The sequence below is a fragment of the Emys orbicularis genome, chromosome 9, assembly GCF_028017835.1.
Source record: "Emys orbicularis isolate rEmyOrb1 chromosome 9, rEmyOrb1.hap1, whole genome shotgun sequence".
Taxonomy (NCBI): Eukaryota; Metazoa; Chordata; order Testudines; family Emydidae; genus Emys; species Emys orbicularis.
Genome location: NC_088691.1, coordinates 96,709,096 through 96,732,220, shown reverse-complemented (window position 1 = coordinate 96,732,220; position 23,125 = coordinate 96,709,096). Strand labels below are relative to the sequence as shown.

General features: G+C 43.6%; 1 protein-coding gene across 1 annotated transcript in view; it reads right to left on the bottom strand.

Moving 5' to 3' along the window:
* Positions 1-1,038: 1,038 nt before the first annotated feature.
* USP13 (ubiquitin specific peptidase 13) overlaps positions 1,039-23,125 on the bottom strand; it is an 83,368-nt gene continuing 61,281 nt past the window's right edge. The window contains exons 12-21 of the mRNA XM_065410736.1: positions 22,043-22,196; positions 17,785-17,959; positions 14,146-14,234; positions 13,656-13,778; positions 10,770-10,796; positions 8,763-8,906; positions 7,874-8,040; positions 5,940-6,102; positions 1,802-1,886; positions 1,039-1,132 (exon numbers count right to left, since the gene is read on the bottom strand). Of these exons, the coding sequence (XP_065266808.1) occupies positions 1,039-1,132; positions 1,802-1,886; positions 5,940-6,102; positions 7,874-8,040; positions 8,763-8,906; positions 10,770-10,796; positions 13,656-13,778; positions 14,146-14,234; positions 17,785-17,959; positions 22,043-22,196 (1,221 nt within the window). The remainder of the gene's footprint in view (positions 1,133-1,801; positions 1,887-5,939; positions 6,103-7,873; positions 8,041-8,762; positions 8,907-10,769; positions 10,797-13,655; positions 13,779-14,145; positions 14,235-17,784; positions 17,960-22,042; positions 22,197-23,125) is intronic.

The following is a 23,125-nucleotide window of genomic DNA, read 5'->3' as shown; positions in this document are numbered from 1 at the left end:
AGCAATTTCCTCCATCCATGGAAGAAACTTAAATAATTAAACAACCTTTGGCAAAAAGCAGAATTGTACTGCAAGCACTTTGTCATGGAGCCGGTTTCAGCTGGTCTGGGCACAAAATTCTTTGCAACAATTAAAGGGACATTGCTCCTCTTTTTTAACGCCTTTGGAGGAAAATGGTGGTTGTTATTCCTGAGTGGTAGAGTTACTTATCAAATCAGCATATCTGTTTCCTTCAGCCACTTGCAATCCTGAATCTCTTGGGATAATTTAAAAAGCATAACAGGATTTCAAGAAGAGTTTAAAAAAACCCACATTAAATACATAAAATAAAACCCACCATTTCTATTTGGCATAATGCATAGGGCACTGACAAGGGATTAACAGCTTCCAAATTTTGCATTGGTGTGTTTCGATTTCAAGCATCAAGGAGGCAAAACAAAACATTCTGTATCACTACATTTTAATATACATAGCTATATAAGTCATTCCTTATTGTACTGAAAATAATATCGTGACTGAGGCATATTCTGTGATGGAAAACAGTTTCTCCCCCTTCAATTATACATGAAGCACAGGCAAATTTGTGACATCCAGAACCAGTGTGGACTCTCCAGTTGGAAGCAGTGGGCAGCTACTATTGTAGAACTGTACATTCCCCAAAGGTCTTCCGAGAACATAGCTGAACCACAGGGCAGTAATTGGGTTGTAGTGTAGTTATGAAACAAATGCATATTCTCCATGAGCTATTTGCAAACTCCATTAGTAATCTGCACAGTTTTAAGGTATCCTTTAATGTATATCAATTTAAAATATCCTGCAGTACATCACCACCTAATAGAAATTTCCCTGCTAACACTTAAGAAGGCATCAAATGACTGTGTTTTTAAATAAACTATAAATATCCCATGTTTTCCTTTGCTTTTTTGGCAGTCCAAGGTTTTTTTGTTTTTTGTTTTTGTTTTTAATTTTTTATACTCTTTTTTTTTGGCAGATTAAAAAGGCTTATGGCTTCTTAAGGCCAAATAACGTATTTGAGGCCTAACTTGGTATCCTACGGTAGAAGTAAATATAGCCCAGGTCTCTGGGAGGTCGTTCTGAGGCACAGACTTTAAGGTCGTTGTAGATCACCCATCTGAAATGAAAATAGGAAGGTGAGTATCCAGAGGATTAAAGTGCTGTAATTAATTCCTTTAATAGGGCACCAACAAGACACTAAGGACTTCCCAGATCTCTACCCTTAAAAGCTTAAAATCTAATCAGACAACTTACAAACAAGAGGCACAATGAAAATCAAAGTGATTGGTGAAGCAGGCTTCCTGTTAATTAAGTAATTAAGAAAGGAGAAGGGCATGGAGGCAAACCAGAGATGGTTTCCAGTTGCCAGAAATTAGAGTGCTCGATGCACAGCTAGGGAGGAGGGGGTGGGTGGCAAGCGCAACAGAATCCAAGTTCTGCATCAGCCAGGTCCCTGGTACAGATTTGAGTAGCCTCAGCGAGCACACATATCCCTCTACAAAGAAAACCAGGTTCTATATCAGCCCAGTCCCTAGTATAGATTACAGTAGCCTCAGCATGCACACACACACACACACACACACTCACTTGCACACACACACTTACAAGGAAAACCAAGCGCAGTTCTATATAACATTTGTAGCCTTCATTCCACTGATTGTGTGAGATAACAGAAATGTATTGCGTGATAACAAACACTCGTATATTTTTGTATGGGGACATGCTATGCAGAAGCTGCCTGCCATCCAGAAACCAAATCTTTCCTTCCTTTCCCAAAGCCACTCACCTTCCTTCCTTTTTGAGGTGGGAAACATAGTGGCCACTCATTGTGGATGTTCCCATGTGGCTGATGAATCCAAAGAGCTCATACCCTGCGTAAGAAATATCAGAGGTGATGAATGTCACTCCTCCATTGCTGACACCGCAGCACAGAGCCAAGGGACAATTTTTTTTTTTTAAACAGAAAAGCATTTTCAGATATATAAGCACCTTTGATTCAGACCTCACATCCCAAAAAACACTTTCTATTAACCCAGCAGTAGGAGTCCCCTTTCACGTGTAGCACTTACCTTCACCAAACATGAATGCAGCACAAACCAACACATGTCTGGGTACAAACAACACTGTCTGAATCAGCTTATACCTATGAACATATGACCAAATCTATGAAAGACAAAATGGACAGGACAAGGGTATGGATTTCAACCTTGATGCACACAAGACATCACTGAAATGTAAGATACACTATTTAGATACAGCCCGGTCAAAGGGTGGTGAAAATTGGCTCTGCACACAAATTAGTTGAGTTCATAGATATGAATGTTTGAACTCCTTTAAATCAAATGAAAAAGACAGGGATATACCCTAGAGTAGCCTATGGTCAGAGGACACACTGAGTCCTCCGTATGGCTTCTAACACCATCACCTGCACAAACATACATAATTTTTAAAATTTTGGGGAAGCCCTTGGATAATAATTTCAACAGCTTCAGCATATTATGCAAGCATGGCTTCTCAACAGGAAGAAAACCATGAAGAGTTCATTGTTAGGATAATTGAAGAGAAGGCTTTTGTGCACAGCAGGGATGGAGATCTAAGGGCAGGTCTTCACTACAGGGGGGGTCGATTTAAGATACGCAAATTCAGCTACGCGAATAGCGTAGCTGAATTCGACGTATTGCAGCCGACTTACCCCGCTGTAAGGACGGTGGCAAAATCGACCTCCGCGGCTTCCCGTCGACGGCGCTTACTCCCACCTCCGCTGGTGGAGTAAGAGCGTCGATTCGGGGATCGATTGTCGCGTCCCGACGAGACGCGATAATTCGATCCCCGAGAGGTCGATTTCTACCCGCCGATTCAGGCGGGTAGTGTAGACCTAGCCTTACTCTGTATTTGTTTATGCCACACAGTATAACTAGACTTGGAATGATTAGATTTGTATTGGTAAATATTGATTTCATCATATGCACACAAATTGATGAACATATATTTACATTGATAATCATCTAAATTTACAAATAGGCAAAAGGAAGAAAAATGCTGTTTGAGAACTTACTAGGGTCAAAATCCACAGATTTAGACTTTTGAATTAGGCTTGTTACGAGTGGACTAGCAAATCAATAGTAAAAACAGGTATGATTTGTCAATGTAAGGATATTTACTTCATATATTTTGACATGTGATGTTGACAATTTGTATTTTAACTATTTGATTTAACTTTTTGAAACTCAACATCTACTGTCATTAAATAATGACACACACTCCTTCCCCCAAAATTTCCAACAACTGTGAAAATTTAAATTGACAAAAATCAGGCAGTGGGGAGCTTAACAATAGCCATCAGTATTAATTATCCAGTGAAATTATTTAAAAAACGGAATTCTGCCAAGCCTAAATACACCCATGACCAAAATTAAACAGATTACACTCCTTCACATAACTGGCTAATGGGAATGACTTAGGTTTTGACCCAGAGAGGGAGTTCTGAGGCCATTTTACTGCATCAGAGTATATTCTCAGAATCTCAGACAATCAAAACAGGGTCACATCCTCCAAAGTCTGATTACACATATCTAATTCCCATGCTCTTCATTGTAAACCTCCACTCTAAATATATTCACTGTCCCCAAGCTTGGTCTTTACTAGGTAACACTTGTAATAGTTACAGTGAAGTATTATTTAAAAGTTATTATTAAAAACTTATTAAAAAGCTACAAGAGAAACAAAATCAAACAATTATTTGATGTGGTCTTTAGACTATTTTTGTAAGAATATTACAGTGACAATAACCTGGGGGACAGAAATAGACAGGTGGAGCGAGCATACACACTGCTGTTACTAATGTGGGGGTGTAGCGGGGTGGTCACTCGCTCTAGCCCAGAAAGGGTTAAAGCCAGCCCGGGGAGAGGGCTGAGGCTGGGAAGGAAAGCCTAGGCTGATTGGGGAAGGCAGTAACAGCTGGGGCCACGCCCCAATCAGGCCCAGCTGGCCCCTATAAGAGGCTGTGAGCCAGAAACCCAAGCAGACTCTCTCTAGCTTCTGAGAGGGAGGGACCTGGCTGCAGGGACCTGAGCAGAGTATCTGGAGTGGAGCAGGGCTGGGGAAAGGCCAAGGGAGCCGGGGAGCTCCGGCCTAGGAAAGCCCCAGGCTGCAGGCCTGGTAAGGCCTATTAGGTACGGGGTTGCAGGGGGCAGCCCACGGGTAGGCAGAGGCAGCAGGTCCGAACCCCTTTGCCTGTGATGAGTGACTGATACTGCAGTCTGCCCCAGGGAACGGGGCTAGATGGAGACTGGGCAGTAGCCAAGACTGAGGTGAAGTGGGGGTAGTGGGTGGGGGTTCCCCTGGGAGGGGGAGACCCAGAACTGTGGGGGTACTGCCAGGGGGCAGCACCCAGAGAAAGGGGCACCGGGGTCCTGGGAGGCACATGGGGCCAGTGGCAAGGCTGATCACCAGCCTGCAGGGGGCGGTCCAGAACTCTGGAAGAGCTAATTCCCATGGACGACCAGCAGGAGGCGCCGCAGCGGTGAGTCCGGACTGTTACAGGGGGTATTAAAGTTCTTTAGAAAGGCAATGTTAAATGCTACTCACTATCCTAAGATGACCATTGTGCTGCAGTAACCCAGTGCATTTAGATTTATGATCATTCTTTGCCTTTTTTACATTCCTGGGCTGCTGTACAATAGCCCCACCTTGTGGTTTACTTAGCTCTATTACTTCTGACAATGAGATCCTCAGAGGAAAACCAGTAGAGAAATCAATGAAGTCATGCATGGATATGTAGGATAATGATTCCTATTAAATGGATTATCAGATTACATATCAACTAAAAGGCCTAGAGCTCAAGTGGTTTGTAATAACAGCAGAATCCTTAGGTTGATTAGCTTTTAGGGAATTTTCGTATTTCCCCCCTCATAATGAAAGAAGGAAATTATATTTTATGCAGAGTAGGCGAGTAAAGGATACCCAGTGGGGACAACAAGATTTTCAGGCGGCGATGCACTGTGAAAGCAGATATATCAATGCCAACACAAGAGCATGAGGATTATTGCACTGCAACATAGAATCACAGGGTTAGAAGGAACCACAAGGGTCATCTAGTCTAACCCCCTGCCAAGATGCAACAGGATTCTGGGAGGTTTTGCCTGAATTTGCCTACCCCTTTTGCAGGCAAAAATCAACCTTTTCCAAGGCTCTGCCTACATTAAGGAACTGAGAGCCAAATATCAATGGAGTTACATCAGTGCAACCCCTAATGTAGGCTGGTTGCACCAGCCCAGTTTAATCTGGTAATTTACCAAAGTATTTTATACCAATGTAAATCATGCTGTGTACTGGTTTCATGTGCCCATGTTAGGGACACGCACTAGAGTGACTAGATAGCCAATGTAAATCCGTTACATTTCTTTAGTGAAGACAAGGCCTAAGAGAGATTTTCAGCTATTGTAAGTGGGGCACAGATTCTCCTCTCACAGAAGCAGCAGTGAAGAAAGAAGTGACTCATCAAATGGTCTGGAAATAAGAATGGGAATCCTAATACTGTGCAGTTCTATAGCACATTTCATCCAGGAATGCCAAAGCACTTTGCAAACCGTAAGGCTCTCAACAGCCTTGAGAAACTGGAATCATCCTCATTTTACATATGGGGAAGCTGAGGCCCAAACAAGTCACATGACTTGCCCAAGGTCTCTCTCTCTCTCTCTCTCTCTCTCTCTCTCTCACACACACACACACACACACACACACAGTGGCACAGACAGGATTAAAAACAAATTGTTTGGACTTCACTCCAAACACTCAGTGAAGCTCATTTTTTGCGAGACAGAGAGAGAGAAAGAGAGAAGAGCTCTAGATATAATATATAAGATGGACATGAGGTTGCAACATTGCAGCATGATAGCTAAAGCCACTACTCGAGGGGAACTTACTTCCAGACCCATCTTTGATCCTGGGCCCCTCTGAACCTGCTTCTGCAAGGATGTTGGCATTAGCATTATTTTCCATATCCATCACATCTGAAGCAGACTCGCTTTCCTCTTCGGGCTCAGGGTGGCTGAAGATCCAGTCCAGTGCATGCTCCAAATTATTATTCTGGCAGTCAAATGAGCAAAACACCAGCCATTAGTGCGTTCACCAACATTGTAGCTGCCATACAAACACTGATCTTTAAATAAGCAGAACAAGGACTGAGATCAACAGCATTCAGTACATTTGAGCTAGACACACTGCCTCTATGAAAATGAGTATTCAGCAGGCACTGTGCAAGTCTCCTGACCTAGGACTATAATTGGATTTGTTTAGTACTAAATGATTCCCTGCAGCATTTTCAGCACCACACAGACTGAATGGTTCTTTGCTCAGTGTTCTATATGCCGTTGCCAATAATGATAGGGTGCTGGATTACACAGGATAACAGTATTAATTTAAGCACACGGGCTTTTAAAGTTATATTTGATGCGAAAAGTGGCTGTATCAGTCCTATAAAAAATCACAATGATTTAGATGGAGCCAGCATTCAGAATTTGGTTTCCAAAGCTGTAATTTCCAATGCACCTTCCCTCCCCCACCATGCTGGATAAAAAATGGCTGGGATTGGGATTTTGGTTCTAATAAATGGCTTAAAGTGAAGCCAGTTTAAATCTTTCAGTCCCTGTTAAATCAAAATAGTAGTTTACAATACACACAAAATGCAGGAATGGTGACATTTGTAATTGCCCTCTACCTAATTTGATAGGCATATTCCCTTGTTGGAACAGAAGGTTTGCTTACCACTACTTATGTTGTAAGCTCTTTGGGACAGGAGCAGTCCTTTTGTGCTGTTTTTGTACAGCACCTAGCACAATGGGGTCCTAGTCTATGACTGGGACTCCTAGGTACCATGGCAATGCAACCAATAGGTCCTGGGAAGTCAGACAGGAAAGAGTAAGTGATTTGGCTAGGAAAGGCCTGAATTGCACTGTTCTTCAACAGACACTGCCAGCCGCCCATGCTAGCATCCCAACCAGCATACAGGAATAAAAGTGAAAGCCAGTGCCCTAGTCCTATGGTTTCTGCATTCAGATCACAAATATTGTGCAAGCCACAGAACTACACATGAAAGGGAAACTGCCATCTATGAGTGACTACGCTTCTTGGAGCGCTCCTGCACATCACACTGGATGGGAGCCCAGCAACATAGCTGGGAAGAGGCAGTGCAGCCCAGGAGTTGCTGTCTGAGGAAGTATTAGTATTAATGGGAAATGGGAAATTACAGCATAGAAAAGAAGGCAGAAGAGCCCAATGTTAACTCCCCCTCCTCCCTGGTTATCATCCCACATGGAGGTGGGCTTTGGAGAGGCACAGAACAGATGTAAAGAGAAACAAAGGTAAAGACTCCCGTCTCTCCAGCACCCAGAAAGAGGCCTTTCCTCTCTCGTGGTGGGTGTCTCTTAGGGGCCACAAGATCGCTGTACCTGGATAACTGTGGGTGGTGAGTCAGAACACAGTCATGTGAGATGGGATTGCAACTCTTCAACAAACACCCCAAAGAAAGTAACTGGGGAGCACCCCATCCTCAGGACACACTGCTCTCATGCACCCAGAATGCTTCAGAACTGATAGGAAGGGGAGTCAAGTTCTTCTTATCTTCCCCTTCTTTGTCACATCCAACTTAATACTCACCTGAAATCCATATACCCTTGCTCCTCACCCCTGTCACAATCTATCTTGGGGGCCAACCTTGCCTCAGGACCCCATTCTCCTCGCTTCCCCACATCCACCAGCAAATTATGAATTTCTTCATGAGCACATCTCATGAGTTTCCTTGCACATGTGTCTTTTCAGCCTTAAAAAAAAAAAATCCAAAATTTCTCTGGGGACTCACTGTTGCTTTGAGTGCTTGAATAGCTACATTCCTCTGGAATCCCATGGAGGTGATGAGAGCTACCATCTCTTCTGGAGGCTGGTTATCTAACCCAATAGCCCTTAGACCAGCTGCTCCGGCAGAAGCAACTCCCCCATAGCCAGGTATAGCTAATGGCTCTGCAAAATCTGGAAAAGACAAACAGTTCACTTTTTTACCCCATCAATACATACCCAAACAATGAATGGAAGCTCAAGAATAGCAACAATACCTGTATAAAGTTCATTTCTATGGGCCAAATCTGGACAGGAGGGGCATCGAAGGCCCAAAAAAGCAGGAAGAGGAGTATGCACATGAGAAAGGCATGTATGTGGATTCTTCCACACTGTGCTGCCTGGAACAGCTCATTGTGCTACAGGGGTGAAACCAATGCAGCAAGGCTACATGGTGGCACATCCATGGAATAAAGAAGCCAGGTTTATCATAGCAAGGCCCAACATGAAACCCAAGTACCAGACAACCCATACTTGGTAGGCATATAGCTGCGTACCCAACTCTGCTCCCAAGACCAGCAGCAAGGGGCTGTAGATCCACCATTGCTTTTCGGCACCAGCTACTTTGTCACTGGGGACAGGATACCTCTTTAGGTGCAACATGGGTGTGCTGTGCCTTCTCCGGGCAATGGGTGCCCGGTGTGTGTTCAGAGGATTGGATTCTGTATCAGGTTTATAGTAATGAGTACTAGTCCTACCAACACTATGGCACATCAGGAGAATGACAAGTCTGTGTTCTCTAGTTTTCAAAGGGATAGGATACGATTTGTTTGCCATGCATGGTGTTACAATTTATATTGACTCAAGTAAGATGCACAGCAGAGTGAGGTCTCCTTCAAACCCTTGAGACTACTGACCCGGTTCTTCCATGTGTGCAATGATCCAGTTGAAAGCCACTTCAGCACCCATGTTTCCTGTATAGTATACAGCTTTCCGACAGGCTTCCAAGGGGAAACCCATCTCTGCTAGCTGCATCACTGAAGATTCATCAATATCCGGAGCTACAAGAGAGGATACTCTAATAAGTAGCGTCACAATCAGCCCATTCCTGTAATATTTGTTATTGTATAGGATGCTGTTTCCTATATATTGTATTACTGGGTTTGTTTTAACACTGCAGGGAACAAACATCCATTAAAAAAAAAGCAGCTTTATGCAAATCACTATAATGGCAATTAGTGATTTATTTATAGCTTTTTATCTTAATGATTTACACAGAGCGTCTTTCGCCCTGAGTAATTCCCTAAGTGTTTTACAGAAAGCATTTATAGGAAACAAGTCACCCACCACTGAAGTGCAGGCCCATCAGAGATTTGCAGTTTCTAAGAGTACTAGATCTGCCACTATTGGTACATGGACAGTCAATTCTGTAATGACACCACGTCTGATGTAGTGGAGCACAAGTAAATGATCTGCAGCAGTGACACTTGGTGAAGACACCTCAATACTCTGAATACTGTAGCTCTCTCTCTCTCTGACTATAACGGCTTTTACAAGCACCTGTGACATTCTGTTTAGAAATCATTCTAATTTTTTGGTCAAGTTGTCTCCATAGTGAGACATTGGCAAAAATCCTCCAGACCAGCAAATTATAAAAGACACATGATAGGACCAATCTAGTCCCTTTGAGGACTGTAGCAAAACTCCCATCGATGTCAACAGGAGGAGGACTGCTCCTCACTTTGTTCAGAGTTTCGTTAAGGCCTCCCATATCACTTAAGACCTGGGATATAAATAACAGGGACAGCTTTATGTAAACCCTCTGTACTGGTGTGAATTTCACCTTATATGAAAAGCAGCTACTGCTTCTGCTCTGTAGCTACTTTTCAAATATAAATATAATGTATTTCTTTTTGGTGGTGGGGTTGCATTTTAACAGCGGAGCACAGAACAACACTGTGATATGGAGACAAAAAATATAATCCCCCCCCCCAAAATGTTCCAGCTAAGCATCACTATTGTTCAGTATTTCACATGAAGCTAGCACCTGGGTATGTACTCTGGCAGCAAGCCCGAGTTGCCGCTCAAGTTACACTGCTGTTTTTAGCTCAAGCAGAGCTAGCATGGATACGTCTACGTGAGCTGGGACTCAGACCTCCCACTCAAATATAGGTGTATCCTCAGTGTTCTAGCAAAGATCCAAGGTGTTGGATCAGATCATGGCATACAAATTACAACTGTGACGTAGCAGGATCAGGGACAACAATTTTATAACCAGCCCCCTCAATTCCCTTCCCCATTTGCAGTTTAGATGAGCCCTGCATGGGCAATATCAATGTTTAAAGAATACGAAGTGGCATCTCTGAAAAACATACCGACAACCTCCTAAACTGGGGCCTCATCCAAAGCCCATTGACATTGGCATTAATTTCAATGCACTTTGGATCATGCCCCACATACACTTTAAAAATTGAGCTTTTTAATCTAAAACTATCCTAAATTGCTACTAATAAAACTCCAAAAGAAAAATCACATATGTAATTTCAGAGCACCTCTTCCAATCCAATTAACTGTGTTTTCAGTTAAACAATGACAACAAAGTGCATCTGGCTCAAATCTTTTACACCAAGATTTAGTTCAAAGTGAATTAACCCCAAGTTATAAAAATCGGACTTCACACCAGAAATTGTGGCTGCTCATGTGTTGGGCACCACACTGCTACGATAGGTCCTTCAGATACCCAAATGTGTGCAAGTCAATGCTGGAACAAGTACAACACTGAAGTGTTACGTAAATGCACACAGAGAAAAGCGCCATGCATATCTGTGTAGACAGAACTACCATTAATTGACTATAGCACATGGATGTGTTTGAACAGCCAAAACGTCAGCACAATGTGATGGGGAGAAAAATGAGATACATACGCTCCATGAAATGGTTCATCATGCGATCTGGAAATTGAGAAAGAAAAATAAGGAGAAGTGAGTTTGCATGACAGTCAGTTACACTCTACATTGGAAAGAAAGAGGGCCAATTTTGTGGGTAATAAAAAAGTCTGGTGCCCTACGGGCAGCGTGCACTGTGCTGACGGAAGCTCACAAAGATCATCTCATGCTTATTAAAGTAGAGCATCACTGGTGTTGTAATCCAATAATAAATGGGATAATTACTGGCCTAACCCCATTTATACCAGGAAGGCCATGATGCTATGAATATTGTACCACCAAACTGAACTGCTTCTTTCCCCAAAATATAATCTGCACACCCAGACATTACAGGATGGGCATGGTTAGCTGATTCTTTATGTAAAGCAAGAGGCTGGAATTGAGAGGGCACAAGACTAACAAAATGAGATAGTGGACACATTGAGAAGTTTTACTTGCACTTGAGGACGTTAAAACCAGGAGTGATTAACAGTTCCTAATTTAGCATTTATTCCTTCCTTGAATTTAGCCATAATGCTAGTAACCCTCATCCCTTTCCTAGCCCTCCTCAAAGCCCATTTGTTCTTTGATGCTTATGTGACAGCCACTATCTAGGCCGACACATCGGTGATAGAACTAGACTTGTTACACATACACTGACCCGTGGGTTATACCTACAAGAAATTGGCCAAATAGGTATGGCTGGGTAGAGGGGTCAGTCAGTCTAGTTGAGGTACATGTTACATATAGAAAGGCACATACAAACTGTCTGTATTAAGATTTGAGTGAACCCCTCTCCCAGCACCTTTTGCAAGTTGCTTGTTTCATTAGAATGCAATGTCTCTGGTAGCTGAATCAGTAAGTAAACCTCATAGCAAGAGGCCATGATGCAGGAAGACCAAAATGGATGAAGTGAGGCAGCAAAAGCTGTCTGAAGTTTTATTTTCATTTATAAAAGGTAAAGCGCCAATTTTTTTAGCCTTTACAAGTGAAAATGCAAGTTTCAAGGAGGCTGAGATGCCCAGAAAGCCATGGTAAACCATGGGGAGTAGTCTGGAGAGGGGAAACAAAATTGAAATCACTATACGTCTGTGTATTCCTCTACTCTAACACCAAAATACATTTTAGAGATTGGCATTCTTCCATGTTTGGAAAGCTCACTGCAGTAACAGCACTATTAGTACCCAAGTAAATAAATGAGCCAATCCTGTAATGTGAGTAGCATCATCCCTTCTAGTATCACATTAAATATTTAAACACCAAAACCCAAGTCATCATAAAGCAAATTTCAATAATCTGTGTCTAAGGTCATAGAATAATAAAGAGAATTTACTAGCTACAAAACATTTCACTGTCAGGGCGAAGTGGGGAGGAAGCAAGCTCTAATATTGCTTTTACTGGACAGGCTTGATCTAGAAATGGATTATTTCAAGAAGATGTCACATTGAGTTAAACATTTGTAGTAGTGTCTAGCACAAAGGGATCCTGGCCCATGACTGGGGCTCCTTAGTGTACTGCAATACAAATAATAAATAATGATTTTTGCTCTTTACAATGAAGAAGTGGCAGACTTTCAGACTTAACCTATGGAAGGACATTTAGTGTCTTTCCAAGTTTTATTTTGGAGAAGTTCTATGTCCTGTGTTATAAAGGAAGTCAGACTAGATGATCACAATGGTCCCTTCTGGTCTTGGAATCTATTAATCTACATAACCCCTTGTGTGTTAAACATAGTTGTGCTGCAGATTAAGGACTCTGGTTTGAAGAAGTGCACTGTTCCCCTTCAAGTACACCACCACCAAGCAATGTTTGGTCTGATACATGCTAATAGATGGTGCTGGGACTGGATAAGATGATGTCGAGATCCTAAGGCAAGAACCTTATTGCCCGACTTAAGGCTCCTGAGAGCAAGGACCATGCCTTGTACCCCAGTGAACACACATTAGATGATGATGATTATTCAGCCACAGTCACGCCAAGGTTAATTTATCATTGGTTTTTATATGGCAGTTAGCACAAAAACCATGGTAAGTAGGTTCAGATATATATGCCCCCAAAAGCAAGAAATGACTGGGCTGAATTTCCACTCCACTTTTGGCACCCACCACTGATTCCACAGTAGGCATCCGAGCTGAAGTTACATTCCCTATGGGCTGGAATAAGTAAGCATGACGATTCCATGAGACTCAATGGGAACCATGAGCCTGTACTCAAAGGCTGAATCTGGCCCCTCTATATCTACTACACACCAATGAGTGCAAGCTCATCAGAACAGGGATTGTTTTTTCATTATGCATGTGTACAATGGGGCCTAATCCTTGATTGCTTCTAAGGTGCTATTACAACACAAATAACACCAATACTAATAATGAGGGGTACTAGGAAGTAAGTGCTCTCTGAGTGATGCCACTGAAAGTCCTAGAGTCAAGCCCTACAGACTCTCCTAGATGTACTTAGGTTCTAGACACCTGTAAAGATTCTAGAGGGAATGAGAGCACACGCTGGGGACGGTGAAAAAGGGAATTAAAATATTCAGTTATCGTCTTGCAGAGAATAGTGTGAATTCCTTATACTATCAACAGGATTAAGTTAATTCAAGGCTTCTTAAGAGGTGTGACAGCAGCATCCATGGCATGATTTTCGACCAATAGGAGCTGCGGGTGCTCAGCACCTCTTAAAAAAAAGTGCATTATTATTAGTCTGTCCCAATCCTATCTACGCTCTGTTCTCATTCACAGAGTCATGCTTCTGGGCCTGCACAGGTGGAGTATAGCAGCCAAAAAGAGGCTTCACATGAACCAGCAGAGAGGTGAAGAAAAAGAGACTAACTATCCAAGCAGAGGAAGGCGGGATAGAAGGAGAGATCCTGGAGGTAGAGGACAGTACCTTTGGGGTCATCAGGAATGATAATGGGCGGAGCAATGTCGGGAAGTTCCTCTTCTCCTGGTTGTAGTCCCGTGGCACGGAGGTGATTGATGTCTAGTAGGTCTGGCATGTCTACGGAAACATCTGCAAACCCAGAGAGGAAAAGATTATTGATGCATTCTAGCACATGCACATTGTATTGCAATTTACATGCTATAACGAGTGGAACTCAGTAAACACGCTACAAACACGGCCACGATTCTCTTCCCTTAAACTGTTAGTCGGAGTCGCCAATGAGAAGTTCAGGACACTTTTTAAAGGACACTTTTACAATGAAAAGTGACTATGTAAAATTGGCTTCTTATTCCCCAGATCTGGGGTTCTGGTCTGGCCCTTTATGAAAAGAGGAGCCCACTGGATTTTGTAACAAACTCAAGCCTCGCCAATGTACATATGCCTTCCAAGAGAACCTGCACCGAACGAGGGAGAGGAAAGCATGCAAGATACATACCAAGCTTTTGGGGTATCCAGTCAAGGCCAAAGGTGAACTTCTTTATCTGCACTACCAGGTACTCAGGAAATGAAGCAAAGCGAGATGTTCTGGGAAACACAAGAAAGTTATGTCAATAAAACAGGGCAACAAGATTACAGAACACAGATTGCCATGTCTCAGACCACGGTCTAAGCCACATTAACATGAAAAGTTTTACACCTGTGGGTATGTCTACACTGGAATTAAACACCCGTGGCTGGCCCATATCAGCTGACTCAAGCTCATAGGGCTCAGGCTAAGGGGTCATTTTATTGTGGTGTAGACGTTCAGGCTCAGGCCACAGCCTGAGCTCTTGGACCGGAGCCCAAGCTCTGGGAACCTCCCCGTTGCGGGGATACATATTCAGTGCTATGTGTTCACCCAAGTAGCTCCAAATAAAAATATGAATCATGTGGCTAGAATTTTAGGGCATTAGGTTGAAAATACAGGTTACATAGGATCTAAAGATGACACTGTGATTTTTATATATATGACATTATCTTTTTACAAATAGGAACATTGGCTATTAGGTAATCTACCTACAAGCACCCAAAGACCCCAATGCTGTTTCTAAATGAGATCTACAGATGAAAAGGACTATATCAGGGGTCGGCAACCTTTCAGAAGTGGTGTGCCGAGTCTTCATTTATCCACTCTGATGTAAGGTTTCGCGGGCCAGTAATACATTTAAACGTTTTTAGAAGGTCTCTTTCTATAAGTCTATAATATATAACCAAACTATTGTTGTATGTAAAGTAAATAAGGTTTTTAAAATGTTTAAGAAGCTTCATTTAAAATTAAATTAAAATGCAGAGCCCCCCAGATTGGTGGCCAGGACCCGGGCAGTGTGAGTGCCACTGAAAATCAGCCTGCATGCCGCCTTCGGCACACGTGCCATAGGTTGCCTGCCCCTGGACTATATGAATTCTCACTATTTTTGCAACAATTTAATGTTTAACATTAAATTGTTAAATTAAGGAAAACAAAGTGTTTTTCTTTATTTTTGTACAAATGTATTTGAAGACCTGTTTTGTTTTGCTTTTAAATGCAACCTAATCCTGCCTCTGTTTAGAACAGCAGAATTTTCTTTACTACCATGGGACATGTTCACAGTTAATGTATGAAACACTTTGGTTTTTCTTACATTCTTTCCCTCCAAGTGTGTTTGTCTGCCTGTTTTCTATATGGTGCAGTTGGTGAAACTGTACACTAAAGAGTACGACCAATTGCTGGCATTGCTAACAATAGAAGGCAGTCTACCAAAACAGACCAGTTGCTGAGCCCAGTTCTTCACTACTATTGAAGACACACTGAAGCTTCTGTAATACCCCAACTGTTTAACACTTCTTCTTGGCATAAAGCTACACCCCCTGTGGCTGTATCCCTCCTTCTATTCTCCTTTGACCTCCCAATATTTTCTGTGTCCGAGCCCTTTTTATTACATTTTCCGTCTGACTTTAGATTGTAAACTGCATGGAGGCAGGTTCCTCCTCTTTATATTTGCCTGTAAAACACCATGCAAAGTGACACCATATAAGTAACAATAATTAAGTATTACAAATGTATCCTAACTCTACAACACTGATAGTCATGCTGGGGTATTTTGGCTGAAATTCAGACATATCAGAAACCAAATTTTTAGTACTGCCCTTTCTGCAATTTGAAATCTTCATCCCTACAGCCTGATCAAGGAAGAACTTCTACCTCCATTTGCTCCACCCTATTCTGCCTAGGGGCTGCATGTGGTGCTTTAGAGCATCTTCAGACAAAGCTGGATAACAAGAGACAAGGGATGGAGATCCATACTTGGTCTCTTGTATGGAAACATAGATCTCTACCACTAGCAACTGCATGGGACCCAGGCTAAAGGTGTAGGGTTACCATATTTGAACATTCAAAAAAGAGGACACTTCACGGGGGGGTGTCGGCCCTGCCCACAGTCCACCCCCGCTCCTCCCATGCTCCACCCCAGGCCCCGCCCTCTCCCCGCTCGGCCCTGCCACCACACCCCTCCTCACCCCCTGGCCTGCCGCTGGCTTGCTGCGTCCCTCCTCAGTCCACCACTCGCCTCCTCCCACCTGCCACTCACCTCCTCACTCCCCTGCCAGAAACCCCCATGCCCACCCCAAGAACCCCCGCCTGCAGCTGGCTCGATGCTTCTTGCCTCCTCACCCCCGCCCGCCCACCCACCCGCTGTTGGCTTGCATCTTCAACCCCCGCTGCCCGCCGCTGGCCTTTTCACACACATACCCCCGCTCACCTACTCAACCTCCGCTGCTCACCACTTGCCTCTTCACCCTGCCTCACTTGCTTACTCACCCCTCCTGCCACAGGTCCCTCTGGCTCCTAGGATATGGGGCAGCTGAGGGGTCTCCACGTGCTGCGCCTGCCGCAAGCGCGAGCTCTGTGGCTCCCATTGGCCAGGAAAAGCGCCAATGGGAGCTGCCGGAGCTACAGAGCGGGGCTTGCAGGCGCCGGCAGCGTGCAGAGAGCCCTCTGCCCCCCCGACCCGACCCTAAGAGCCAGAGGGATCTGCCGGGGGGCGAGGTGGGGAGTCCTGGCGGTGTTTACCTGGGGCGGCTCCTGGGAAGCATCCGGCAGGTCCCTCTGGCTCCTAGGGTCTGGTTGGGAGGACGGGGGGAGTGCTCTCTGCCCGCTGCCGGCGCCTGCAAACCCCGCCCCCGCAGACTCTGATTGGGCAGGAGGGAGCCGGGGCAGCACGCGGAGACCCCCTCCGCCTCTGTGCCTAAGAGCCGCCCACACTGCAGGTTCCTGCCGGCGGGCAGGCGCCAGGAGCTGCCCCAGGAAGCGCTGCCAGCCCCGGGACTTTGGACTTAGGGTTACCATACGACTGTATTTTCCCGGACGTTTTTAGATATTTAAAAATTCCTCCTGGACGGCAATTTAAGAACTAAAAAGCCGGACCTGTCTGGGAAAATACGGACGTATGGTAACCCTATAAAGGTGAGCAGAAACTTACCAAGCCACTAAGTTTTACACTCCCTATAAGCATCCACAAAGCTACTTCATTATCCAACTTCAAATCCCTCCTTAAAACTCTCCCTTCTCACGATGCCTACAGAAACTTGACAACAGTCAGGCGGCTGGCAGGCTGAGACCCTGGCCTAACACCAATATCATCTCATTATTTCCTTGTACTCCCCCATCAGCCTGTCCGTATCCATCTGTTGTCCATACTCAGATTGTAAGCAAGTTGGGACAAGGAGTGGCTTTTGTTGTTTGTACAGCACCAAGCCCAACGGTGTCCTGCTCCATGACCAGGGCGCTTCAGTGCTATTGTAATACAAATAAATAACGAACAACAACAACAAGCTTTGCGACAAACATCCAAATGAAGATCATTCCTGAAGTTCAACAAAGATGATTTATTTATTTGTTGCTCAGAGGGTCATTACAAGCTTTTGAAAGGCGAACTACACTCCTTACTGTGACAGAGCTGTACTAATCTGCCACCTTTTACATTCATGAGCCTCATCCCCAATCCCGATCCATAACGGACTCTGCATCACTGTCTATTTCTTGCTGTGTCATAGCCAAGTGGTAAAATAAACTATATTATGAACACATTGTGCTTTTAATATGGAACCACACACTTACTTAACGCCTGCAGATTTTGCTTGAAGGGCACTGCTCCAGAAGTCATCTACGTTTTCTGGTTCAGAAAAGGCCTGCAGACACGCACTAAATGGGATCTTGGCACGGATGAGCTCTGGCAGAGGTCTCCTAGCAGCTTCTGCTTCTCTCCTCTTCAGTTCGTAGGCAATTAATTCATCTGATCAGAAGCAGACATGACACTGAAGGCTACATGAACAATGCATCTGCCACAGTATCTTTCACTGCAGTCTTACTTCTCGCCAGCTTTTTTTTTTTTGGGGGGGGGGGGGGGAGCTTTTATATGGGTCTAAATATGTCCAGGAGACATCAAGATCCTGTCTGCATCAGGATCACAGCCATGTTTTAAACACATTTCTGGTTAACAGGGTTCTGATCACACGGAGGACAGGGCAGTGTGAACACTTGGAAACAAGTGATTAAATTCTTTATGGCAAGGTTTTTATTTCTGTACAAATGGCTATGCCTCTCTGCCAACTTCATCAGCTCAATTAGACTCTGAAAACCATTGCTGGTCTACCCCTCCATTGTGCTTTCTTGACTGGTCAGGGCTATATACTGGGCAGGACTATAGTGCTTACCTTGCCAGTGATGGCCAGATGTACCAGAAATTGTCAAAACTAAAAGCTCCTGAGCTATAAACTCCTGGAAATAAGATGCAAATTTTTAACAGAACATATTTACTGTTGGAACAGATTACCAAGGAATGTGGTAAATCCTCCCTTGGAGTCTTCAAATCAAGACTGGATGTCTTTCTAAAAGACATGTTCTAATTCAACCACAAGTTAGGGGCTCCATGCAGGAACCACTGGCTGAAATTTTACAGCCTGTTATGCAGGAGGACAGACTAGGGTTTCAAATAGACTCTTATGACCTTAAAATCTATTAAAACTTGATGTGAAAGAAACAGTGGAGAACAGCAAAACCAAGGACAATTTACTGACCACAACAGGGCCCCTCTTTGAGTCCCTCCACTGGCTTCCCTCTTCACCTCTACATCAAACACACACTTCTTGTCTTTCCCTTTAGGGCCCCTCACAACTTCACCGCAGCCTACCATTATATCAACCCCCATCCTCACCCTACCAATGATCCCAGCCATTCCTAACCATCCTCTCCCTTGCATACCACTGCGCTTTCTCTCCCACTGCTCCTCATGCATGGGGAAAACACCCTGATAAGATACAAACAGCCACCACCTTATACTTCCTCCTTCAGACTCGCCTCTACCATGATGTCAACAAAACCCAGCCTGCTGGTGTAGCTTGACAGGAGATAAGCTGCAACTATTCCTCTTTTTTCTTTTCTTTTCCCTTCTCCCTCACTCCCCACCTCATTAAAATCCAGAAAATGAAAAAAAAAAAAAAAAAAAACCCTCTACAATACATGTAACTAAAAAAGCTGGGCCAATTCTTCCCCACATTCATTTGCTTGTATGTTGTAGCCTATGCTCTGCTCTTTCGCTGTTCGTGTCTTTAGATTGTAAGCCCTTCAGAGCAAGGATTTTCTGTTTTATATATCTGCACACTGCCCAGCACAATTGGGCCCTGATCCCAAATGCGGCACTACCATAAATAAATATTGACTATTAAAAGCCATCAGTTTGACTCTGCAGATAACCCCCACACGTAAGTTACACTACAAGAGAAAAATCTGTGTTCATGTTTTCAAAGTGGCTTTGTCACAGAAGTGCCAAACAAGCCTTTAAAAATGTAAGTTTTGCTGTTTCTTTATTAAACAATTTCTGTTGTTCTGCAATTAAAAAGAAAGCGATGACACTTTTCTATAACAGTCAACAGCATTCCTCTGTTTCCTAATAAATTTAAGCAGAATGCTTGGACTAGATGACTCTGAAGGAACCATAACAAACTCTGGTGAAGAGCTGTCACACCTAACTGCAGTATCTGACCCAAGAAAGGCCCAGGTAAAAGAGAAGATTCTCTCTGAACACTGAGCTGTTGTGGGAATATTTAAAATATTGAGAAGTAGATCTATGCAGCCATGATCACTAGGTCTGCAATATTTTTCAAAGATTAGGCTCATATCAGCCTCCCTTAATGGAAAGCCCCCTCCTCTATGTGTATTACATCCATGAAAGGAGCCTCAACCCTTTATGATGCCAAGACATGGGATATTTCTCACAAGGGGTCACCATGGCATTTGAAGTCTGCCTTATGGGTTGCAATTAGGAAATCCAGACCCCCAGGCCTACAGTGTCACAAAAGTTCAATTTTGTCTCCTAATGTTCATCTCTTATTCCAGAAAAGAACGAAAGTGGTTATAGATTCATGGATTTTAAGGCCCAAAGGGATCATTATGATCATCTAGTCTGACCTCCTGCATAACACAGACCTGAGAATCACACCCAGTGATTTCTGCATCACATTGTGGCTCAACAAGAGCAGGTCTGTTAGGAGATAGCCAAGCTCCATGTGACAAAGAATTTAGCACCTCCTGTGGTAATCTGTTCCAATAGTTAATTACTCTCATTGTTAAAAAATTTGCATTTTATCTGCCTAGGTGGCAGATTAAAGCAGGACTGAACACAGCAAACTGAGCCAAGCATGCCGGAGAACATACGAATAAAAGAGAGGACATACTAGGTCAGACCAATGGTCCATCTTGCCCAGTATCCTGTCTCTGACAGTGGCCCATACCAGAGCTTCAAGGAGTGAACAGAACAGGGAAATTATGGAGCGATCCATTCCATCTTCCACTCCCGGCATCTGGCAGTCAGAGGTTTAAGTAGCCCCGAGCATGGGGCTGCATCCCTGACCATCATGGCTAATAGCCATTGATGAACCTATCCTCCATGAACGTATCCAGTCCTTTTTTTAACCCAGTTATACTTCTGGCCATCACAACATCCCATGGCACTGAGTTCCACAGGTTAGTTGTGCATTATGTGAAAAAGTACTTCCTCTTCTTTATATTAAACCTGCTGCCTATTAATTTCATTAGGTGACCTCTGGTTTTTTGTATTGTGTGAAAGTGTTAATAAAACTTCTTTATTCACTTTTTCCACACCATTCCTGATTTTATAGACCACTATCCTATCTCCCCTTGATCATCCCTTTCTAAACCAAACAACCTAATATTTTTAGTCTCTCCTCATATGGAAGCCATTCCATACCCCTTGATCATTTTCATTGCCCTTCTCTGTACCTTTTCCAATTCTAATAGATCTTTTTTGAGATGGGGTGACCAGAACTGCATGCAGTATTAAAGCTTTGGACATACCATGGATCTATATAGTGGCATTATGCTATATCCTGTCTTATTTTCTATCCCTTTCATAATAGCTCCCAACATATTGTTAGGTTTTTTGACGGCCGCTGCACATTGAGTGGATGTTTTCAGAGAACTATCCATGATGATTCCAAGATCTCTTTCTTGAGTGGTAACAGTTAATTTAAACCCCATCATTTGGAAAGTAGAGTTGGGATTATGTTTTCCAATGTGCATTACTTTGCATTTATGAACAGTGAATTTCATCTGCCATTTTGTTGCCCAGTCACCCAGTTTTATGAGATCCCTTTGTAATTCTTTGCAGTCATCTTTAGACTTCACTATCTTGAGTAATTTTGTCGGAAAATTTTGCCTCTTCCCTGTTTACCCCTTTTCCAGATCATTTATGAATATGTTAAACTGCACTGGTCCCAGTACAGATCCTTGGGCAACCATGCTATTTACCCATCTCCACTGTGGAAACTGACCATTTATCCCTATTCATTGTTTCCTATCTTTTAACCAGTTACTGATCTATGAGAGCACCTTCCCTCTTATCTCACGGCTGCTTACTTTGTTTAAAAGCCTTTGCTGTGGGACTTTGTCAAAGGCTTTCTGAAAGAGGAGTCCTCTTCATTTTGCAGCACTTTCCCCATGCTCTGGAAATACTCAGGCAGACCTGGGGCCCTGAGTCTACACATATGCACACCCTGTAGGCGTGCAAGCCGATTTGGAATGTTGTGTTCTTGATTAGCTTCTATGTAGCCCACCACCAACTCAATGTGGATGGACCACTTATGAAGGTGCTACAGCCCTGGCTAACAGAACTGGGTCTTTTAGCTCAAGTAGTAGATGCTCATGTTCCAAGATTCAGAGATCCCAGGATCGATCCAGGTTGCTGCCAACCAACCCAGGGACACAGTATTACATTAACCCATCCCCTATCAGCCTTCCTTTATTGATTTTAGACAGACAGCACCAACAAGCCAGCCCACCAGCACCCTTTTGACTTTACCTTTGTTCGTTGCTGCCTCCATGGCCACAGGTAACTGCATGAGATAGTCTACCCTTTCTGTGTATCGGACTTTCCTAGACTGGCAGCACTGTGTGCGTTCTTCCACCAGGAACCGGAAAACATCGCTGGGGTTTTCTGAGCCAATGCGGTTTCTCTGAAGGGAAGATCAGACCTGATCACTTGAGTAGCATCCAGAGCCCAGAGTATGCAAACTGCTTTACAGACATCAAAAGATACCACCCTTGCCCCAAGGAGCTCACGCCCTAAGGGCCACATGTTAGTCCATGCCGGAAGAGCCCTGCATGAGCCTGGAAGTTGCCACTGACATCCGTGAGGAGAGACAGATGTCTGCCCACACAGTGTAACTTGCTGAATGGGGGCCTTAATAGAGATATGCTGCATGGAGTGAAAGGAACAGTAGGGAGCAGGAAGAAGGCAGGTTACAGTAAATATGTTGGGTAGAATGTGCCTTACAGAATCCTTTCAGCAACCAGATTATTACTCTTATGCTCTGAGAACTGCATTGAAACAGAACAAGCAAATTTTAGTTAATTATCCAGCTGGAATGCCACTCAAATAATACACCTTCTCTTTGTTATGCAAGTTAATGTCTGTTATCAGGCACTTGCAGGAAAAGATCTACTCACCACCCCCATAATCAGTGCACATGGTTTGGGACATGGAACATTATGCACACAGATCTGAATAACTTCACACAGAGCGTAACACATGAACAAACACCCTTAATCCCGGAGGGCAGGGGAGAGGGGGAGGTATGCTTTAAATTGTAATTGGTTGTCTCCTTTGTAAATTTCCTTTTTAATGCCTTAAAGAAAGCATTAGCATTCACAGTGTGACTCTTTTGCATTGTAGCACTGAGCTGCAGCTTAATGGAAGTAACATTTCATACAACAGACACTTTGCGTTCAGTATGGGAATCCATCTTCCCCATAATGATTCAATAACATACAGCTGAGATTTGTAAGGGAGCTAGACAGAGTGATTTATCTGCTTCAGAAGAAGATATAAATATGTGGAATAATAATAATACCTGTTCCATTTAACATTCACAGTCTTCATAAT